This window comes from Pteronotus mesoamericanus, unplaced genomic scaffold (genome assembly GCF_021234165.1).
Source record: "Pteronotus mesoamericanus isolate MK-2021 breed Mesoamerican mustached bat unplaced genomic scaffold, CSHL_Meso_final contig_347, whole genome shotgun sequence".
Taxonomy (NCBI): domain Eukaryota; kingdom Metazoa; phylum Chordata; class Mammalia; order Chiroptera; family Mormoopidae; genus Pteronotus; species Pteronotus mesoamericanus.
The window spans coordinates 9,732,335-9,753,982 of NW_026555137.1; the positions used below are offsets into that span (position 1 = coordinate 9,732,335).

General features: G+C 45.2%; 1 protein-coding gene across 2 annotated transcripts in view; it reads left to right on the forward strand.

The window, feature by feature from the left end:
• The window catches only part of DISP1 (dispatched RND transporter family member 1), a 135,863-nt gene extending 116,416 nt beyond the window's left edge, over positions 1-19,447 (forward strand). For both annotated transcript variants that reach the window (XM_054576631.1, XM_054576632.1), the window contains 5 exons: positions 4,419-4,542; positions 5,368-5,495; positions 5,829-5,926; positions 8,379-8,476; positions 15,821-19,447. In XM_054576631.1, the coding sequence (XP_054432606.1) occupies positions 4,419-4,542; positions 5,368-5,495; positions 5,829-5,926; positions 8,379-8,476; positions 15,821-19,447 (4,075 nt within the window). The remainder of the gene's footprint in view (positions 1-4,418; positions 4,543-5,367; positions 5,496-5,828; positions 5,927-8,378; positions 8,477-15,820) is intronic.
• Positions 19,448-21,648: the final 2,201 nt, after the last annotated feature.

The following is a 21,648-nucleotide window of genomic DNA, read 5'->3' on the forward strand; positions in this document are numbered from 1 at the left end:
ATATCAGTAAATCCCCCTTCCATTTAAAACATTTATATTTTCAAGTTTTGGTAAAATATGCACAGCACAAAATGTACTATTTGACCATTGCTAAGTGCGCAGCTCAGTCACATTAAGTGCATTGACATTATTATGCAGCCCTCACGGCCATCCACCTCCAGAACTTCCTTCGTCTTGCAAAACTTTAACTCCATACCCATTAAACAGTGACTGCTGACTCCTCCCTCCCTCCAGCCCCTGGCAACCACCGTTCTACTTCCTGCCTCTATGAATTTACGCTAATACCTCATTATGAACGGCATAATACATTTCACTCAGCATAACATCCTCAAGTTTCATCCATGTTGTAGCATGTCAGAATGTCCTTCCTCTTTAAGCTGAATGATATTCCATTGTATGCACATACTACATTTTGTTTATTCATTTTTGAGGGGAAAAAAGGAAAAAATAAAAAGGAGAGATTATATAAGTAAATATACCATATTAAGAAAATGAATTTCTATTTTTTTTTACAAATAATAGAGCCTTTCAAATAACTAAAACCTTTGCATTTTGAAAAAATTGGTCCATACTTTTTCTGTTATTAGATTAGCCGTTTTAAAACCCTAATTCCTCTTCAGTATTTACAAATATAAATGCAACTTCTTCAACAAAACCTGTTCTGGATCCCTTTCCCCACCCCAACGGGAAGTGATTTCTTCCTTCATTGAATTCACAAAACACTTTACCAGTCCCTCTGCAAACACATCTCTGCTCACCTGGTTATACAGGCATTTGAGTACCTGTCTGATTTTCTGTATTTGGCTCTAAGTTCGTTGAGGGCAAGAAGATCCCTGTCAGCCAATTTTTCATCTCCTGAATTCCCTGCCTCTTCCCTATATGGATCGAATTGTTGAATGAATTTATTGCTTCACAATTGAGAAAGAGTTCTGTATCCTGTCTTCTTTTGTGAAATTTCTCAAGTCTCAGTCATTCCTCCCACTAAATTGATAGTTGATGCCACTGGATGTGTGAGTAAAAGTGCATACTTTCCGGTTCATTTGGGGAAAAAATTGATCCATTTAAAACAAATGACGAGTAGTTGAATAACTGGAAAACTTTTGATTACTACCATATTGAAATGCTTACCTTTAAAGGACAAGAAATAAGGACACGTTATTGAGAGAAATAGGAAAGGAGAAACCAAAGATGTGATTTTTAGGAAGAAAGGGGTAGCTAAAGTGTTCAATATTGCTCAGGTCAAGAAAGATGAAAAGCAGGACTAGTTGGTTGATTTTGGCAGTTTTGGAAGAGCCAGGAGAGCAAAACCCGGGCTGGAAGGGGGTTAAGGATGACGTGTTTGGCCAGGAAAAGAAGGCGGTGTGTCCAAGGCACTTAACGCCCCCTGTAGCATGGCCGTCTGCTCTGAGGGAAGGGGAGAAAGAAGACAGTGTTTCCAGAAAGGCATGGAAGGGCAAAGAAAAAACCTTTAAGCTAAGAGAGGAAAATTTACTCTAGAGGGTCTTATTGTAACACAAATGGCCCATTTAAAAGAGGCCCCTGTATGATGTCACTTGAGCATAATTTCACCCTGTAAGACACTTAGTTTATTTATTTTAACAGTTATTTCTGATCTGGCTCCAGAGTAAACCCAATGACAAGGTGGCTGGGAACCTATGAGTGTATGTGGGGGGCTTCCCATTGGGTGCTTGTGAAAAGGCCGGCGTGGTCATCACAGCCTGGACCTGGACGCTTGGCCGCCTGTCCACTGACTCAGGTCCACGGCTCGTCCCTGAACACCTGTTGCCCCGCTGCGTCCTCATCCTCGAGAAGGGGGAGAGCCCCGCAGACTGAACCTGCTGAGAAGGCTGGGCGAGCCTCTAGACAGCAGGCCTCTGGGTGGGGCTGTGGCCCAAACGTGGCCAGCGGGGGCAGCAGAAGGGCCTCGGGGACACCGTCACCTGGCGGGTCACTGGGAAATGGCTGCCCGCTGTGACCCAGGTGTTGCAGAGGTGAGCTGCGTTTACAGTTCTGTTGCGTCGTCTTGGAATTTCCAGACTGAGAACGGGCGGATGAAAGACAAGTATTGTATGGCACGCCGAAGAACACATTATAGTAAAATGAGTGGTCCCTTTTGAAAATTCTTCTAACGTGCACGTGGTTCACTTTCCAAAGAAAATAATGTTCAAGGACTTCATTCTTTAAACCTAGTTAGAATATATACCTTGGGCCCAGATTCAACAGGAGTGGAATTAGCTCAAAAACTTTTACTGGCCCTTTTTAATTTCCTTTACATCCCCAATTTTCCTGCTTCACTAGGTTTTTATCTTAATATTACAGCCATCGTCTGAGTTTCATATTGTGCGTGAAACTTTTGTTTCCCACGTGACGCCCATAGCTATGTGATAGCCTTGAGCAGATCTGAGGAAGACCCACGTGGTGGGACGTAGGAGAAACACGCATCGGAGCAGTTGGGCTCCCCCGCCCCGCCCCCGCTGCTGCTCTACGTGCTCAGGACGGCGGTTCCATCTCTTCTGCACGAACAGGTGTCTCTAGGCGAGGTTAGCATGTGAAACATCTGTGGGAGGAAGTGGAATTGTAAAGTAGTGAGGTTAGCCGTGTGTGGAGGGATTGTGCTAAAGTCACTAATGCATAAAGTCTCCATATGTAGTCAATGCACGTATAGAGCGTAGAGCGGCTCTGCAAAATCAAAACCAAATGTTTTCAAAGGCAAGAAAAGCAATTATTGCAGCAGGTTTTTAAGGTTGCTGTGCATGTGCGTGCAGATTTTTCAAGAGCATGAAACAAAAAGTCATTATGTGGGTAAATTAGACTTCAGCGTGAAAACTAAGCAATTTGGGGCCCACTGCCCTCTATTGATAACATGTTTGGAAAAATGAGTAACTTCTGTTTTATTTGAAAGAAAATTGATCCATTTAAAATAAAGCATAATGAGTAATTGTATAAGCCTGAGGCCATTTTCATTTCGCAGGGCTGATATTTTAAATGTCTAAAATGTAAAGGACTCTTTTTAAGCCTGAAAGGATGAAGAGAAATTCTCAAGTGTGCTATTGACAAAGGACTTGCTTGCCTCAAAACCAGTTACTTTCATCCTAGTTTGTATTTGGTGGAGGAGGAAATAAAGTATAAAGAATATAAGCATTGGGTATGTTCTAGAAATTCAAAAAGCCTCTGACCACTTGGTGTTTACATTTTAACAGCGTGTTTTCATTATGTTCAGAATTATTGTTAAAAGGTTATTCCATCTTATCTAGTATAATTTTTCCTTGATGAGCTTTTAAATCCAGAATGTACTGTCTGGTGAATAATATTCAGACTTGAAGTGCTATGGATCTAGGTGGTTTTGCCTAGAGAAATGAACTACATTAGTATGGCTTAGGAATTTAATTTTAAAATTGAACTTGGAGAAGATACATTTATGGCAAGTTGATGTCTTTTATTCCTGATGTGTTTTATTCCTCTAGTGTTTGATGCAAGAGATGCTATCATAGTGTTTAGGAGGCCAGACTCTAGAACCAGACCACCTGGATTCTAAGCTTTGGGACTTTATTTACTGAGATATCATTAAGATAACACTATATTAGTTTTAGGCACATAACATAATGATTTTGATATTGTATACATTTGCAAAACTATTACCACAATGAATTTAATTAACATCTTGACACCGCACACATTTTTTTCTTGTGATGAGAACTTTTACGATCCAGTATTTCAGCAAATATACCATACAGTATGGTTAACTATAGTTGCCACGCTGTGCATTGCATTCCCGTGACTCATTTCTTTTATAGCTTGGCGAGCCTTGTGGCTCTGAACAAGCTGTCTCACCTGTCGGCCCCTTGCTTTCATCCCGCAGCCTAAATGATGTGTTCCTTATAGTGCTGGCGAGCAGGAAAGTGACCAGTTTATTGGACATTTTTGGTTTGGTTCAGTTATTCTTAAGATTTACACCACATGGACCTGTTAATGGGCTGAGTTCTTTTTCCAGAACTTAGAGAGTAAAAGTATGAAGAAAAGGAAAAGCCAGACAACCAAAGTTCTGGAAGAGACGGCGAGGCATTTGGATCCTCTGTTAAAATACGTGTTCTTTCCACTTAGCGGGGGCTGAATTTTAGATCTTCTTTTTCCCAGGCACAGACACAGATATAAAACATTATTTGTCAAACATAGACAGTATCCTGACTCCCCGTTGCCTGTGGCATGTGACCACTGCTCCTATCGCAGACACGAGAGGACAATGATCTTGTTATTTCCTGCTGCAATTACACGTAAATACTTAAAGCCTTGTCAGATCTTTTATTGATAAATGCCTGTACTGGGTCGGAAATAGGAGGATTGAACAAATTGCTCCCTTAGATGGCGATGGTCTCTCCAGTGCCCTAAGAGGCCCTCCGTGGCTCCTCTCTCCCCTGCAGTTACGCAGCCCTGATCGCCGACTGGCCCGTGGTGGTCCTGGGCATGTGCACGGTGCTCATCGTGGTCTGCGCCTTGGTCGGAGTGCTGGTGCCAGAGCTGCCTGACTTCTCCGACCCACTGCTGGTAAGGAGGGCGGGGCCAGTTTCTCTCTTTTCTTTAGCCCAAAACCATCTCAGAAAAATTACGTTAATACAAATCGCATTATGTTATTTAGGATCCCATGTTTTAAAAAGCCTTCTCAAACCATTAGTAAGTATACAGCTTTCTCTACAAAGTGAAGACATGCTTTCTCTGTGTTCTCAGGTGCTTAAAAAGTCAAGAAACGTGTTCACCAGGAAAAATCTGGAAATTTTGTTTCTTGGTTCCCATGTTTAAGCTGTAATAAAAAGCTAGAAATTGGAGCACCTTCATATTACAAAAAAAAAAAAGAAATTCATTCAGTCTTTAAACTGTCTCTTTTTTGCCCCCAAAGAAGATAGAGGAATTTCAGTATTACTAATAGATAGCAGGGTCTGCTTTTAAGTAAATGTTCCTCAGGAGTGGAATAATGAGGAAAAGATGAGCCAGAATAATGATATGCTCTTTGTAAAACACTGTAACATGTACAATATAAGTTAATTTCACCATAATATTTTTTAACATAAAAGTATTTACTAAATGCTTAGATATGAATTTGAAAGAGAAGCTTCAGATAAGTTTTTTTTCCCCTTTCCTGACACACGGAACATACTGAAGAATGAGACTGTTTTGTCACAGTAAATAGGTGATTGTTATCATGTCAGTTCGCCTCGTGTTACTGCCAGTCACGTGTGGACTAGCTGTGTAGATGTTGGCATTTCCTGTTGAAAGTTTTCTTCACCTAGCTTCACGTAGCTTCCCCAAGCTGCTGTAACTGCCCTTAGCCTGAAGTGACAGACACTAACGGGAATTTGTGCCTTTTTGCCTTAGGGTTTTGAACCAAGAGGGACTACAATAGGCCAGAGACTGGTCACGTGGAATAACATGGTGAAAAATACCGGATACAAAGCAACACTAGCCAATTACCCCTTTAAATATGCAGATGAGCAAGCCAAAAGGTAATCATTTCTTAACGTTCCGATAAAACATTGCTTAATGAATTCCACTTTTAAACACTGCCTGACCAAAAAGGTTCAATGGAAAATGTGTGGCTCAAAACCTTGTTTAAATTGTCATTGTCTAGTAAGAGTTTGTTGTATTAGGATGAAAAAATGAGGGTTTGGGGCTCTTTTTTCCCCCCAGAAGCAAGAAAATGAATGTTGGTTGTTTCTATTAATCCTTTTAGCTTAACTCCAAGTGCTCAATAGACCATGACTTTGAGGATGCGCTGTTATGGGCATGCTAATCGAAATAGCTAGCACTTTACTGAAGATCAACTTGTTCTGTTTCAGCCATCGGGATGATAGGTGGTCAGATGATCATTATGAAAGAGAAAAAAGAGAAGTTGACTGGAACTTCCACAGAGACAGCTTTTTCTGCGACGTTCCAAGTGAGTGGCATTCGTGGGTGACCGAGCTCCTTCGCGCTCCTTTCGCCTTCTTGACAGTGAACGTGATTAAAATCTGGACCGATCGAAGTGCGTGGCTGATCGCACAGCTTCACTGTTCCTTCAAGAGGTTTTAGCTTAATTAACTTGTCCTTCTACTTCTAAAGGTCAGCCAACCACTAATCTGAATGTATTTACTTAAAACAAAAATGAATAAGAAAGAGATGATCAAGTTATATCCAGTTTTTAAGGAAGATATAAACCTAATAAAATTCTTGACCTGGACCCAAATTTCAAGTCGCTCTGTAAAATTCCTTCTGCTATTAAAAAAAAAAAAAAAGTACAAATTTTGGGATTGATTCCTGAAATAATCTACTGTATGACCCAAAATACATTTTTAAAATTTTGATTCATTCAAAAAGCATGGATGGATAGCCTTCTCTATGCCTGCCTTGTCATTAGGCATTAGAGGTAGAGAGATGACCAAAATCCAGCCTAGAGGAAGTAAGTCCAAAGTGTGAAATGCCTGAGGGACCTGGGTCATCATGCAAATGAGTGAAGCTGGCTGGCGGCTGGAAGAAATGAGGCGCGGGTGGCGGAGTGGGGGGGGGGTCAGTAAGGAAAACCTCTGGGGAGCAACCAGTTGCTACTTTGCAGAAGAACGTACCCTTGAAGAAATGAGGGCCCCCGATATTGTAAGAACTTCCCTGAGGTCAGGAATCCAGAGTTTAATGTCTGCAGCAAATTCACTAACAAGCTGCTGTAGCCTAGAGTTGGCCTAACCACTCTGCACCTGCCACCCGGAGGAAGGAGTAGAGACCCAGAAGAAACGCATACAGGCCTGTGAGTCGTTGATTAGCCCTGGATGAGGAATGGTGAATTGTGGGTAATTACCTTCTGACAGTGAATATTGACAGTGTAACTCTCTTGATTCTAGAGTTTTGTTGTTCTTGAAAATCTCTCTGCAATGTGTATATTCCTATCCTATCTGATCTCTAGAGGCCCTGATTGGCTTTTTGAGGTTTCTAGATCTTGCTGAGCCTCAGGGTCTTTGTTTTGAACACTGTTTCACTATATAGAAATAGAGACATAGCAAGTAGGAGACTAGGAAGAATTTTATATTGATCCGAGGAAGCAGCGCAAGTTTCTTTTTCTGTCTTTTATTAGAAAAGCTGGGGTCTGGTTAGTTGCATGTTCTGGCTAGTTTATTTCTCTCAAGGTGTTACTATATATTGCTTAACCAGCATCTCCCTGGTAGTTACTATCTTAACTAGGAAGAACACAGCAAATTCCTGAAATATGGTCTTGTTTATATTTCAGTAGTCAATGCTGAATATCTGTCTCATAAGTGGTAGGTTCCGTCCTGAAAAAATCATTTCCAACTCTAGTAAAACAAAATGCCACAAGACTTATTTTGATCTGTAAAATCAATCAACATAAGATAATAGCCATTTGATGAAGGCAAGAATTTACTAAAGAAAAATTCATAATAGTGAACAAAGTTTATATAATAAAGCTTTATTCAAAAATTTGCAAGTTGATTTTCTTTGTCAGGACAATTAGGTATTTTATATAATGTAAAACTAATCTACTTTGTTTGACTTGGTTCAGATTTTTTGCAGTGGCTGAGGCAGCAGAAACAGTACTTATTGAGCACCTATTTTTTGTCACCTCATTTAATTCTCACAGCTGTTTGAGACAGGGGTTGCTGCCCCCGTTTTACCAATGAGGAACCAAAGCCCAGAAAAGTTGTCATTCGCCCAAGATCACCCAGCTAGGAAATGACAAGACCTGGTGGCACCCAGTTCTAACTCCAAAGACCGTGTCCTTTCCAGAATACCACAGGACCTCCCTTATTCAGAAGCATGTTTTAGTAAGATTTTCAAAATATTTTTTCTGCACTGGCGTAGCAGAGAGTCTCACCCAGAACGTTGGGGTGGCTGTGCCCCTGGCCAGCAGTCTGCACTTAGGTGACTTCTTTTAGTGCTTTTAAATTGATCACCTGTCGCCTTTCCTCTCCAGTTAGCTGCCAAAGAGAACATCCCTATAATCCATTCTCAAAATTCCCCGGTGCATCATTCTTTGATTTTATATACCACCGTGGCCATGTGTTGTGAAAGGAAGGGGAAGATAGACATTTAATTAACTGCCTGCTGAAAGTTCTGTAGGGTTGTACTTCCTAATTAGAGCCTGATCCAAAATACATTTGTTAAACATAACTCCTATGATTCTTAAGATGGAGTGAGCAGGCAAAGGCTTTGAGCTAAAACAAGATTATAGCATTGCTTTTTTTTTTTTTTTTTTTAATGTTTTCTCCTGGAATTTGTCGAAGGAAAGGCTCCCCTGCTGCTAATGAATTGTCCATGTGGTTTCCCAGTCTGTATTGCTTCTAAATGCCAAGTCTTAGGAAATGCATGGATGATTTATAACCCTTTTTCTTTCTTCCTATCACCAGGTGACCGATATTCCAGAGTAGTATTCACTTCAGCCAGAGGAGAGACATTATGGAATTTACCAGCAATTAAATCGATGTGCAATGTAGATAATTCAAGGGTATGTAAAGGAAAACTGAAATATGTTTAGCACAAATAAGACGATGTTTTTGCAACTCCTCTTACCACTGAGCAATGTCTGATTGGATGAAAGTGCTTCCGGGGCTTACCTGCTGAGGAGTAAACACCAGCAGGCCTGCTTTGCAGTCGCTTAGATCCCGGGATCAAAGTGTCTCTGTTTCCCTGCCCTTAACAGACCATCTTCCTAATAAAGAACTATTTTTCTTTCACTCTCCTGTTCTTTGTCCGTGATAGTCTTTTGCATTCTTTCACAGGGGATTTCCTTTCAGGATAATAGTTAAGACTTTTTTTTCTACTTTTGTCATATTTTCTTTCCTAATCTGCTTTCATTGTTCACTACACTTCCCCCTGAGGCAACTGTCAGCGTCTTAATTACCCAGCGAAATGCCTGCCTTTCTAGCCATCGGTGGGTCATTTGGGCCTGCGACCTCAAAGGAAAATTGAGGGCACAGGCTGGGGAGAGGGACATCAAAGGGTATAAAGACAGTATCTATGTAAATGGCCAGAGTAATCCAATCCAGATTGTCCTGAACTCCAAACACCTTGCTGCTGGAGGAGACGGGTGCAGACAGACTCGGGTCTTCCTCTCCTCTGGGGCCAAAAAGATGTCAGCCCCAGAGCCTACAAAGGCAGCCTCTGGGCTGGGAGGAGCTGTGTGTGTTTTGTGTGTTCAGAGGCAGAAACTGCTGTCTGGTGTCACTAATGGACCTGTCCAAGCACAGTAAGCAGGCAGAAAAGGAACTCTAAGATGCAAGATCACTGTTCAATTGAAAGTCTAATCACATGCAAGCCTAAGAGCTGCCCAGACAATCCAGTGCAGTAACCTGTTCTGAGAACAGCGTTCCCTAATGGAACCCAAAGCAGAAAGGACTGCGGGGTTCCCAGACTGGTAGAAGCTGGTAGAAGCGCCTGCCGAGAACTGTGTGGCCCACCCAGGCTAGCAAGTGGGTCCCAGGTCTCCTGGTTTTATTCTGCGTTCTGAGAGGCTGTTTATACATTTTGAAAATAAGCTCCCCATTGAGTGGGCTATCAGGATTTTCAGCAAGCGCCATCTTTTCTCTGCCCAACTCCAAACAGAGCAGCGATTTTCCACTGGCGTGCCACAAGAATTTTTAAAACATGCAATACTTGATTATTTAGTCAGGGGCACTCACCTCTTTTCCCTTCAGTTATCAAATTAAAAAATGACAATAGCCAACACAATAATAGCCATCTACTGTGAATGAATCAAAATTATTTTTTTTCTGTCAGATCGGGTGCCACAGAATTTTAGTAATTAGTTTATGTGTTGAAAAAATCACTGAAATAGACCACAGGCACAAACCACCTATAAATAGACATCATCATCATCATCAGTTTTGGTCAGTTTTTATTTGTCATATTTTCTTCCACAGCAATCAGTTCATTATTTGGAAGCTATGAACACACTTCTTGCCATGAAGGGTCTACCACCCTTCTTACGTAGAAAGTTAAATCGAGAGCAGTAGATATGTGGAGTATTTACTATGTGTCAGGCTGTAGGCTCAGGACTTCGCATCACTCACAGTGAGCCTGTGACCCTGTCCTGGTACCTGGGAATCACACCGCGGGTGAGGGCAGCGCCTTGACTTCCTAGCTCTCATTATCCTGCCTTCCCTGTTGATCGGTAGCCCTTCCCTCCCCTGTAGCTTCTGAAGTGACTGAATTCACACAATTGACTAATTGTGATGTTTATGGAGTGTTATTGATATCTGTCAGGAAGTGTTCCAAACCCTTGAATGAATTATCGCATTATTCATTGAATTATTATTCATCCATATGATAGTGTTGTGCGTTAAGCACTATTATTTTTGCCCACACAGGTGGTAAGTGCCACAGCTCGTGCCTTTACTCGCTGTTCTTATGCTCCCAGAACGCAGAAGAGAACACCCCGTTTTTGTTCAGTTTTACTATATATGCCATTTCCCGCTCAAATGAACTTCAGAGAGTCTGCATGGCCTAGAAAAAGTATCATTTTTAAAGAGCCAGCTCTTGATTCTTGATGAACTCACAGACCCAAAAGCCAGAACTGTGCCTTTATAACTTACATTGGTGAAAGCAATATACTATTTCCTATGTAATCTCATATTCATACAGATCAGATTAATAAAATCAGCATCAATAGCTAGCTTACACAAAGGCATACGGAATGGATGTGATAAATCAGTTGAATGAATTACATGAAGGGAAACTAATGAGAGGAAAATCTTGAAGTTCAGGATGAGATTTAACATCCAGTAACACATACCCCGTAATCCCATACACTTGCTGGTCATGAGCCGCAGACTTGTCTGTATTCTCCCTGACAGCCAGAGCAAAAAGGAGCTCACGATCAGTGACGGAATCATATAAGCAGGGTAACCCATTTGTGTCTTAGAAGAAACCCAGCTGCCCCTGGTACTAAGGCAGGAAAGGATGATTCCTCATAGGCTTTGTCAAAAAAGCCCAGTGTTGTGTACAAGGTCCTCCACAGCCGGCTTACAAGAGGTACGATTCTTAGCTGATTGGTAGATTCTATCTCGGGTCGGTTGGTAGCAGGAAAACATTATAACAAAAGAGCTTTTCTACAAGGGATTAAAGCAAAGAAATTGAAATATGTGGCTTTCTAGGGGCTTTAAGGTATTTGCAGGATGTAGGCTACCTAAAGGAATGGATGCATTCTGCTTCTTTGAGTATTTTTCTCCACTGGGCTCCTAATAAGGATTGGATAGCTAGGAGTTCAGGTCCACAATCCATAGTGAGAACACCGCAGCATTGTGGTCTGCGTGTGGAAATTTGAGGAACAGCCCCAAGACAGATGTCTCCATGAATGGTCAAGCCAGTTACAGAGCCGCACTGATAAAGGAATAACTATGTAATTAAGGCCCCCAAGTTCTACCTCAGAGGGTGTGGTCGTCGTTTTAACTGGTTGAATACTATTTCTACCAATCGCTAGTGCCTTTGTAGACTAGCCTCAAACTCCGCTGTGAACCCAAGGTAATAAACCTTTCTCATAGGGATAATCTATCCAATAGTATCATAACTCTTAGTTAGCAGTTCACATTTCAGATTATTATTGTACCATTTTTTAGTCTCCCAGCTCAGGACCCCATTAGGACTTTCATTTGTTGTGGTATTTTGAACAAACTGTCCTGGGGCCACTTGGTGGTCTCTCTCTTCTCCCCACTTCAAATCCGAGGGTTGTACTTAAGCCCTTGATCATTAACAGCTGTCTCATTGAATGGGACATATACTGAATGAGAAAGAGCAGAGCTTGACTGTCCTAGATCTACTCCAGAAAAGGACTGGTTATCGGTGTGAAATCTCAACAAGACCAGATGTTTCCATTGTCACCTGCCTGTGCTGACAGCTCGTTGAGTTCTGACTCCAGATTCCATTTCCACGACATGCCACGCACGCTCACCGTGCAGACAGGCCTTGCTCTCCACCGTGAATCGCCTCCGGTTCTGATGCTTTGGTTTCCCTCTAACAGAAAAGTTTGTCTCTTAGACTTTCGAAAGGAGCCTCAGTTGACTCACCTGCCTTCTCCATTACTTTTTTCTGTCCTTTGACATCCTCAGGGACACCCTGGCAGTTGGTCATTAGTACTCAGAAGTGTGTTCTTCTAATCTCGACTCTGCTGGAAACCCTCTGTCCTGTTTTGGAGTCTTTGGCTATTGCCCAAGTTGGAACTTGGAGCAATCAGCTGAGAAAAGGGATTTGAAATCTGGTGCCTAAGACTCCGTTTTCTAGGGTAACTTTTATGGACAGCCGGAACCGCCCTGAAGCTTGGAGGACTCAGAAATGTGTTTCCTGACGCTTGTGTTAGGGAGGACTGTGGAGTCCTTCCTTTTTCTTTTCTCCTTAGATCCCTTAAAGCTTTCCATGCATGAGGCACCGTGGTCACATGGGGAGGAACCTGGTATTAGGGGTTAGTTTTGTTCCCTTCAGTTTTTTCCTCAGCCTCTTAAAATATCTCCGACTTAGCCACTAGTTTTAAAAGTTAAGGTATTATTTAAAACTCTGCTGGTTTCTTCTTTTTCTCTCTTCTTCCTTTACCCCCTATTTTAGGCCAACTCCACCCCTGCCACTATCTAACTAGGAAGTGTACAGAGACACGTTATGACCACATAAGCAACACAACCTTCTAAAACATCCAATTTGTGAGTTCTAGAATCAAGAGTTAGATTGCGCACGAGAGTTACAAGAAATCGCTCTCACTGAGTGTTCTGATTTTTAGCAATGTCACAGATTTAGAAATCATTCCTGTGAATTCCTTTCCCCAAAATACGGCAGAAGCATACCTGAGGATACACCCACTTGCCAATCTCTGTAAACCCCACAGGGTAATATACGACTATGTGTTTAGCTGTCTCAGTCACAGGCAGCAGAATTAGGGCCACTGTCCCCTCACACTCATTCGCGTTAGCTCTCCCTCCGCAGGTTCACGCAGACCCTGCCACGTAATGTGGTATGTCTCCCATGGAATTAGAATCATTGATTTTCTCGTCTGATTTCCCTGCCACGCTTGTGGGCAACCTGAGAGCAAGAACCGCTGTACCTATTCATCTCGTAGACATGTCAATAAATACTCCTTCTTTTGCATGGATGGATGGATGGGGACACGTGGCCTCACTCTGAGAATCTAGACATTTCCTTGCACTCTGTCCCTTCTGACTCGGGCGATCGGGGCTCTAGCTTCCAACTCCGCAAAAAGTGTGCCAGTCATGATGTCTTTTCTTTATCCTTAGGTCTTACCCTGTAAGTGTCCTCAAACACTGGTTTTCAAAGGTTGTACGTTAGCCAGCACTGCCTTTGAATTTGAGGGTTGGCTCTCCAGAGGCTTATGAGCACTTATTTTTGATAGCAGCCACCAAAGTAGTATTTGGTCTGTGTTCATCATGGCCAACTTTTTAATCTTTGGTCAAATACATACGTGGGTGGAAAAAAAAAGAAACCCTGCTATTATTTGTAAAGGTTATTCAAGGACAGGGTCCTGTGCTTTCCTTTCCAGTTTTAGCTGGCAACCCTGTTTCCTTTGTCTTTCCACTTGGTTTTATATACAGGGTCCGGCAGAAGTAAGGCCTGCCTGAGTGTGGTTGGTAGGGTAATCATACGGGTGTAATAATTTATAGTTTTAATCTGAACATTTCACCTAAAATGCCCTAGGGTGTGCTTGAGTGTGATACTGTTATGTTAGAGAGTCACATGCTTATAATTTTGTAATAAAAGATTTTGTAATTAAAAAAGTGGGGGCGTTATTTATGCTGGACCCTGTATATCATCAGCTACAAATAAGGTCCTTTGAGCTGATCCCGGGTTTCATAATGGACCCAATTCATTTTCTTTCATCTGGAAACTGTCAGACATTAGGGTTGCTTTTCCTTCCTTTCTGCCCCCCAGGGGCGTTCAGGTGACTGAGGGCCTGCGCGTTCCTTCTTTGTGGGGATACAACTGCTCACCGGCCATGAAAACCCGCAAGTATTCTTCCTGATACCTGTCGTTTGCTCGGTGGTTGTGTTTCCCGCGACTTAGCACATGTGAATGTTCCAACCTGGGGACAACTAAATACAAATGGTCCTATTTTGTGAAAAGTCAACTAATTATGGCTCTTTAGAAGTGAGCTTAAAAATTAAGGGTTTGTTAAAATAAAAATTAATTTAGTATGCTTGAATAATTAACCCTTTGGGCTCATTTTTTTTTTTATCCCCAAGAGAGTATCTTCAAAACAACTTTTTATTATGAAGGTTTTCAAACTGATGCAGAAGTAGTATAAGAGAATAATTTCTCATGGGCAGAGCTCCAACTTCAGCAGTTCCCAGGACATGGCCAGTCTTATTTTATCGATGCCTCATCCCCAGGATCAGTCCCCATAAAATCCAGTTGACCCTTGTACAACATGGAGGTAGGGATGCCAACCCCCTGTGCTGTCAAAAATCCACATATAACTTTTGACTCCCTGCAAACTTAACTACACGAGGAGATCATAAGCAACTTGGCTCTTCAGTAGGCCTAAGTTCCAAAGAGGTGATTTATGCCAACATCTTCTCCGCTTTGAGAAGGTATTTCAATGCATGATTGATAAAGCCTCTTTTAATGAAGATCAAGGGTGGTTTTAATCCTACTAGAAAAAAAATATTGATACCCTTCATGCACTTTGGAGTTTACTCTCTGGAACAGCTTTTGACAAACAGAGGGGATGTGATAGGAGTGGGTTGTCTTTAGCTCTGGTACTTCTAAAGTACCGGCTCAAGAGAAGGGGAATATTTCTTATTCTCACTCATGGTATTTACAGATTCTGAAGGCAGTGGAATTGTGCAGGCTTCCTATAAATTAGCAATGCTAGATGTGGCACTGGAACAGTGTTTCAATTTTCTATAACAAGAACAGCCATCAGCAGAAAAACCTTTTCTAGGAGTAGTGTCCTAAATGAAACACTGTCCAGCTGAAATTCAGAATTGTCACACTTGTTAAGATGCAGCAGAGAGAGCCCTGTTTACCAAAAGCGAAAGCTCTCCCAAAAGGGCTTTTTAAAAAAAAGTAGTCGTATGTATTTATTTAAAATCAGATACATATTGGGGTGGGCAAAAGGTTTACAGTTGTGAGGACTCAAAACACAGGGTTTATTCCTGTATTATTATTTATTAATTGTTGTATTACGTATTTATACAACTGCACACCTACATTTGCCCAGTCTGCATATATATCTCAGGAAACAACTTGGTTCCAGGTCTTCCGTGCATCTTTGACATCAGCGATTCTGGTTTCACTGTCGCTTTTTGACAGTTTTCTAGGGACTATCATGTTGCTTCCAGCGAAGCTGATTGATTCAGCTGTAATACCTTCATCGCCCAAAGTTTCACGCTGATAACCAGAAATTTTAGGCAAAGCCACACATTTGTTTCATAAATCAGTCAGACAATTGTTCTTTTAATTAACCCTGGACGTGTACATGTGGAAGCCTCACAGCCTACCCACTTGATTGCTTTTTAAAGTGACTTTCAAAAGCCTTCCTTACGGAAGAGGCGTTGGTGTTAATTTGGTCTCCTTTTTTAAACCCGAGTAGCACTAGTTGACTTTGTTTCTCACTGGCGTGTCGTTCCCAGACTTCACTTTGTTGTTCAGAATCAAGTCACCCAGCAAGTACTCTGCCATAGCAGAGCTTGGGGCAGGGGGAGAGGGGTCTCACCCTGTATTCACACTGATGGCTGACTCCCGAGGGTGGCTGCTTAACTTCCGTAACCCCCTGTCCCTCAAGGCCACCTGAATCCCGACCTCTGGTGCCCCCGTTTTAAACGGCAGCCCTTCTGCGTGTCTGTCTCCGCAGATCAGGTCCCACCCCCAGTTCAGCGACCTCTGCCAGAGGACCACGGCCGCCTCCTGCTGCCCCAGCTGGACACTGGGCAACTACATCGCCATTCTAAACAACCGGTCATCCTGCCAGAAAATCGTCGAGCGGGATGTGTCCCACACCTTGAAGCTGCTCCGAACCTGTGCCAAACACTACCAGAACGGCACCCTGGGGCCCGACTGCTGGGACGCCGCGGCCAGGAGGAAAGACCAGCTCAAGTGCACCCACGTGCCCCGGAAGTGTACCAAGTACAACGCCGTGTACCAGATCCTCCATTACCTGGTGGACAAAGACTTCATGACGCCAAAGTCGGGCGACTACGCCGCGCCCTCCCTGAAGTACAGCATGCTCTTCTCGCCCACCGAGAAGGGGGAGAGCATGATGAACATTTACCTGGACAACTTCGAGAACTGGAACTCATCGGACGGCGTCACCACCGTCACCGGCATCGAGTTCGGCATCAAGCACAGCCTGTTCCAGGACTACCTCCTGATGGATACCGTGTATCCGGCCATAGCCATTCTGATTGTCCTGTTCGTCATGTGCGTCTACACCAAGTCCATGTTCATCACGCTGATGACAATGTTCGCCATCATCAGTTCCTTGATTGTGTCGTATTTCCTCTATCGCGTAGTCTTTAACTTTGAGTTTTTCCCCTTTATGAACCTCACCGCGCTCATTATTTTGGTCGGCATCGGGGCAGACGACGCCTTTGTCCTGTGCGACGTTTGGAACTACACCAAGTTTGACAAGCCGCACGCCGAGACTTCGGAAACGGTGAGCATCACCTTGCAGCACGCGGCCCTGTCCATGTTCGTCACCAGCTTCACCACCGCAGCCGCCTTCTACGCGAACTACGTTAGCAACATCACGGCCATCAGGTGCTTCGGCGTGTACGCGGGGACCGCCATCCTGGTCAATTACGTCCTGATGGTCACGTGGCTCCCGGCCGTGGTGGTGCTGCACGAGCGGTACCTCCTCAACATATTCACTTGCTTCAAGAAGCCCCAGCAGCAGATCTACGACAACAAGAGCTGCTGGACCGCGGCCTGCCAGAAGTGCCACAAAGTCCTCTTCGCCATTTCAGAAGCCTCTCGGATCTTCTTCGAAAAAGTGCTGCCTTGCATCGTCATTAAGTTCCGCTACCTTTGGCTGTTCTGGTTCCTCGCCCTGACGGTGGGCGGGGCCTACATCGTGTGCGTCAATCCAAAGATGAAACTGCCCTCCTTGGAGCTGTCCGAGTTCCAGGTCTTCAGGCCCTCGCACCCCTTCGAGCGCTACGATGCCGAGTACAAAAAGCTCTTCATGTTTGAGCGCGTGCACCACGGAGAGGAGCTCCACATGCCCATCACCGTGATCTGGGGGGTGTCCCCAGAGGACAATGGCGACCCCCTGAACCCTAAGAGTAAAGGGAAGCTGGCCTTAGATAGCAGTTTCAACATCGCGAGCCCGGCCTCCCAGGTCTGGATTCTGCACTTCTGCCAAAAACTGAGAAACCAGACATTCTTTTACCAGACCGATGAGCAGGACTTCACCAGCTGCTTCATTGAGACCTTCAAGCGCTGGATGGAAAACCAGGACTGTGATGAGCCGGCCCTGTACCCGTGCTGCAGCCGCTGGAGCTTCCCCTATAAGCAGGAGATTTTTGAGCTGTGCATCAAGAGAGCCATCATGGAGCTGGAGAGAAGCACGGGATACCACCTGGACAGCAAGACCCCAGGGCCGAGGTTCGACATCAATGATACCATCAGGGCGGTAGTCCTAGAGTTCCAAAGTACCTACCTCTTCACGCTGGCCTATGAGAAGATGCACCAGTTTTATAAAGAGGTGGACGCCTGGATTTCCAGCGAGCTGAGTTCTGCCCCCGAGGGCCTCAGCCACGGCTGGTTCGTCAGCAACCTGGAGTTCTATGACCTCCAGGACAGCCTCTCCGACGGCACCCTCATCGCCATGGGGCTGTCCGTGGCCGTGGCCTTCAGCGTGATGCTGCTCACCACGTGGAACATCGTCATTAGCCTGTACGCCATCCTTTCCATAGCCGGCACTATATTTGTCACGGTTGGTTCCCTTGTCCTGCTGGGCTGGGAGCTCAACGTTTTGGAGTCCGTCACCATTTCCGTCGCGGTCGGCCTGTCCGTGGACTTCGCCGTCCACTATGGGGTGGCTTACCGCTTGGCCCCGGACGCCGACCGGGAAGGGAAGGTGGTCTTCTCCCTGAGCCGCATGGGCTCCGCCATCGCCATGGCTGCCCTGACCACTTTTGTGGCGGGCGCCATGATGATGCCCTCCACGGTCCTGGCCTACACCCAGCTGGGCACCTTCATGATGCTCATCATGTGCATCAGCTGGGCCTTCGCCACCTTCTTCTTCCAGTGCATGTGCCGGTGCCTTGGGCCACAGGGAACCTGCGGTCAGATCCCTCTACCTAAAAAACTCCAGTGCAGTGCCTTCTCCCATGCCTTGTCCGCAAGTCCTGGCGACAAGGGACAAAGCAAAACACATACGCTAAACGCTTATCACTTAGATCCCAGGGGCCAGAAGTCTGACGTGGAGCATGAGTTTTATGAGTTAGAGCCCCTGGCGTCCCACAGCTGCCCTGCCTCTGAGAAGACCTCTTACGAAGAGGCCCACACCTGCGCTGAATTCCTCACCAGCCAGGCGAAGCTCGCAGCGGCCCCCGCGCACCCGGCTTACGGCAGCGACCCCAGCAAAAGCACCAGAAGCGACCCGGGCTCCGCCTTGGCGCATCCCTCTCTGGAACAGCACACCGTGCGGCACCTCTTCTCCGTGAACCAGAGGTGTAGCTGCCCGCATGGCTACAAACATTTGAAATACTGCCCACCCGCTTGCCAGCAGATGAGTGACTGCGCGTGCCACCCGTGCGCCGGCAGCTTCATGCACGTCCAGAACGGCGTGGCCCCGCCGAAGGTGGCCCAGGCGGCCCCCGAGGGCTTCGTGCTTCCCCTCCCGCACATCCACCACTGCCCCTGCCTGCAGGGCCGAGGGAAAGCGCCCGTACTACAGGGCGCCCTCCCTCGGAGCTTCTTCCTCCCCCCCGCGCCACATGGGCAGGCCCAGGACCAGCCGGGCAAGCCCGGCGTGCGCGGCCCACAGAGCGGCGAAGAGCGCCCCCCGAAGGCGGCGGAGCCATCCGCCTCCGCCTGCAGAAGCACGGGGTCCGTCCGGAGAGCGTGCTGTGACTCTGAGAAGAACCACAGGGGACCCGGCCCAAACAGAGACAGCGGGAGTGCGGCAGGCAGCGCGAGTGCAGCGGGCAGCGGAGGGGATGAGGTCAAGGACTGCAGTCCAGCGCCCCCTACCGGGGGCGCAGAGAGCGGGGCCGAGCCGAGCTCCTCGCGGGCTGAGAACGTCCTTGTGAACTCAGAACGTTTAAATCAGAAGGAACCAAAATTTATATTGAACCGCTTCGTGGGGGAGGCTGGTCACGGGTCCTGCCCAAACAACCCACGAAGCTGCGGCAGAGCCGTGAGAGTGAGGTGCGGTTCTGCGGGCTGCCCGACGCCACTCTTGGAAGCCGATGTGCCTGCTGCATTAACACACTCGGAACTTTCTGGTGAAAGTTTGTTAATAAAAACACTTTAATAAATAGAGTATTAAATTCAGAACCAGTGCCCCAGTTGTTCCTTTGAAATGGAAGTAAAATCCAGAAGTTTAGAAAAGGAGTCCCCAAATGCAGAAACAAAGAGGTTTCACTTTGTTCACAAAAGTGGAATACGTGGCTATTCTGTGTGGACAAACATGTCTAATGAGTGTTGGCTGATTCTTGGATTTTATATTTTCAAAAAAGTACAGTTTTTATTGTTGTTGTTGTTGTCGCTTTACATTTACACCCAGCTTGAAAAATAATCGTCCCTTAGCGGTGAGTCAGAGATTTAGAGTTTGAATTATCTAGAAGTTTCTGTTCTCCCTGGCAATCCTATTTACCTGATATCCTTATTCTGGTGCATTTGATTGTCAGTAATTAGGACATTTGATTGCACAACATAAATACAGATTTTAAGAGAGCCACTTCTGTTGGGATCCAGGAACTCAACGACGTTAAGATTTACAATTTTTGGTGAGGTCTCATTTAAAAATTAGTTCCCTAAGCATTTTAATAGTGCATCCCACTTATCTGCATGAATGCACTTTACATGAAGCCAGTGACACATTTATAGCAAAATTGATGTCTTTTTCCACGAGTCAAAATGTGCAGTTCTTCCGTTATTACATCTGTTAACCCAGCAGTCACCAGCATCACCTTGTGTCAGATGACAGTTATTTTAGTGCCACAGAAGGATGAGCACAACGGAAGAAATGTGATCACCCGGAATAGTGCTGCACACACATCTTAGGCTAAGTCGCACGTTCACAAAGATAGACCAAGGCCAGGTGAATCCTAGCCCTTCGAGGCAGCTGGTCCTCTGAAGGCTGGCTTCCATCTCTGCCCTCAAGGGGACACGTTCAGGCAGCCGCTCTCTCCTGTGTTAGACAGGGTCTCAAGACGTGCAAGGCTGGCTTTATGGTGCAGCTAACGCCTGGAAGTGCTCAGCCTTCAGGTGGCATCTTAAATGACGCCACGCGTCCTGTGCTGGGTCACTCCCCGGGACCAGAGCCGGTGCAGCCTGCTTTCCTGGGGATGCACCCAGAACACAGTCCGCCTTACACGGCATCTCCTAATAATGTGTATTCCCGCTCTGACTGTTCCCTCCACATTCTGCCTCCACCTTGGTCGTCCGGAGAAACCTGGTGGAAATAGTTTCAAATGCCACATTCTTTCCAAAAGCTATATCCATTATTTTCTAGGAACAGTTTTCCAAATTAGATCTGCCTGTTATTCAGGGCCTGAAAAAAAGCTTTCAAGACTTGGAAGGAGTCTCGTGGTTCACTGACTCCAAGCCACCTCCCCCAAGCCATGGGGCTCCCTTGTTTGCACCCAGATCTGTTGTCCTGTAGTTTTTCTTCCTTTTTGGTCCTCATTCTGCTTGATGAAGTGAAAACGAGCATCTCTGGTCTTTCTGCCACGCGGCATCCCAAAAGATACTTGAAAACAGTAATCACGGCCTACTAACACCCCCAGTTCACTCATTGGTTTTTTTCCCATGACTGAGTTTTAAGCTGTTAAAACACTGATTAGGCAATTACGGTCTCTGGATAGGTAAGGCTGTGCAATGAATGGAAACCTGCCCAAGCGTGGCGCCCAAAACACACTCCCATACAGCGCAGAAAGGACGCCTGCCCCCAGGGAAACGGGACTCTGTTCACGTCAAGATGGAGGCTCGCACGCGGCTCAGAGGGACATGAACCCACTCTCTGTCTCACACGTACTGCTGCTCAGGTGCCTCTTCAATCAACCACTAGCTTTTCCACTGACGTTCAGAGCCATACGTCCATTACCCTGGCACTCGATTGCGTTAGGTAAGCCTGACAAAGTGGGCAGGCGAAGGGGCGCCTGAAGATTGGACTCGAAATCCCCGCCATAAGATTCTTTGTTTTTCTCCTGAAATGTGTGAACGTAAAGTTGGCTCGTGATAACTTAGTGACTGAAAAGCAGTTTTTTGGGTGTTTTTTTTTCTGGCATGGACACAGAGTGAACTTAAGAGAGATAAGAGAAGCAGGCTTCTTTATAGATGGTCCAACTGGAAAGACTTCCACGTGACCTTAATTTAGAAAACAAAAAATGTAAATACTACTTACCCCCGCAGCTTGAATGTGGCAGGAAACTTTTCGTATTGATTTCACCTAGGCTTTGGCCTTTGACTATTACTGTTTTTCATGCAGGAATTTCTAAAAGAATTTGTTAG